The 1,100-nt window shown below is 37.7% G+C and overlaps 1 protein-coding gene across 1 annotated transcript in view; it reads left to right on the forward strand.

Annotated features, from left to right (window-relative positions):
- Positions 1 to 601: 601 nt before the first annotated feature.
- The window catches only part of RNF135 (ring finger protein 135), a 19,991-nt gene continuing 19,492 nt past the window's right edge, over positions 602 to 1,100 (forward strand). Inside the window, exon 1 of the mRNA XM_011937630.1 lies at positions 602 to 756. Coding sequence (XP_011793020.1) covers positions 621 to 756 — 136 coding nt within the window. The 5' untranslated portion in view covers positions 602 to 620. The remainder of the gene's footprint in view (positions 757 to 1,100) is intronic.

Here is a 1,100-nt window from a genome sequence, read left to right on the forward strand (position 1 = left end):
TGGGAAGCGACATGATATAATGATTTTTTTTTTTTTGAAATGGAGTCTCGCTCTGTTGCCCAGGCTGTAGTGCAGTGGCATGATCTTCTCAGCTCACTACAACCTCTACCTTCCACATTCAAGTGATTCTCCTACCTCAGCCTCCCATGTAGCTGGGATTATAGGTGTGAGCCACCACACCCAGCTGAAAAGGTTATTCTGACCTCCATGGTTTATCTCAGTAACTATCTGAAGTATTTATTTTATAAAGCCCCTATAAGATGTGCCTAAAAAATGTTACACTTTTTTGGTATTACCTAAGAAATCCATGTTTATTGTGCACAATATTAGAAAACACATAGCATTAAATAAAGCAAATTAAAATGCTCCATAACCCCATCACCCAGAAATAACCATTCTTTGATATTTTTGCTGTAGTTATGTATTATTCCAGATTGTTTTCAAGGCATATTTTTTGAGGGCCTAATTTTGTTTTTAAAAACTTGCTGGGAATTACATAGAAAATTATAGATGAATAAAAGAACTTGAATATAATAGTTGATAGACTGCATAGGAGACTTCCATTTATTCAGTTTTAAATGATTCATCAATAAGTTTTTTCTTCTGGGGTGGATCTTTCCATGGCTTCTCCAAAGCTGTTGATTTCCGACACAGCTGCAGGGAAAATCAGAGATATTCTCCAAGACCTAGAAGAAATTCAGAAAAAATTACAAGAAAACGTCGCCCCGAAAGAGGCTTCTGAAGCACAAACGCAGGGTGAGCTGCTCTTATTTATTGGAGGAGGATTAAATATGGAAGTTGCGGGGAGTGGCAGAGTGCTCCACGGCTTTGTTCTCTGGGGACAGGATCCCAGAGTCCAGCTATATTACCACTGTGGTGTCATGAATCAGGTAGGGGTGGGCTGAAGTGATTTTGTGGCTGAATATGTTTTTGGCAATGACTGAAGGTGTGATGTATCACAAGTCCTTAATAGATAGAAACTCATTTTTGAAGATCCATGCACCCAGGTCCTTACTGATCAAGTGTGTTATCTTACTGCAGAGATTCCGAAAAGGCCACTTAAAATTTTTTTTTCTTTTTTTCTTTTTTTTTTTTTTTTT

The sequence above is a fragment of the Colobus angolensis genome, unplaced genomic scaffold (genome assembly GCF_000951035.1).
Source record: "Colobus angolensis palliatus isolate OR3802 unplaced genomic scaffold, Cang.pa_1.0 Scaffold167, whole genome shotgun sequence".
Taxonomy (NCBI): domain Eukaryota; kingdom Metazoa; phylum Chordata; class Mammalia; order Primates; family Cercopithecidae; genus Colobus; species Colobus angolensis.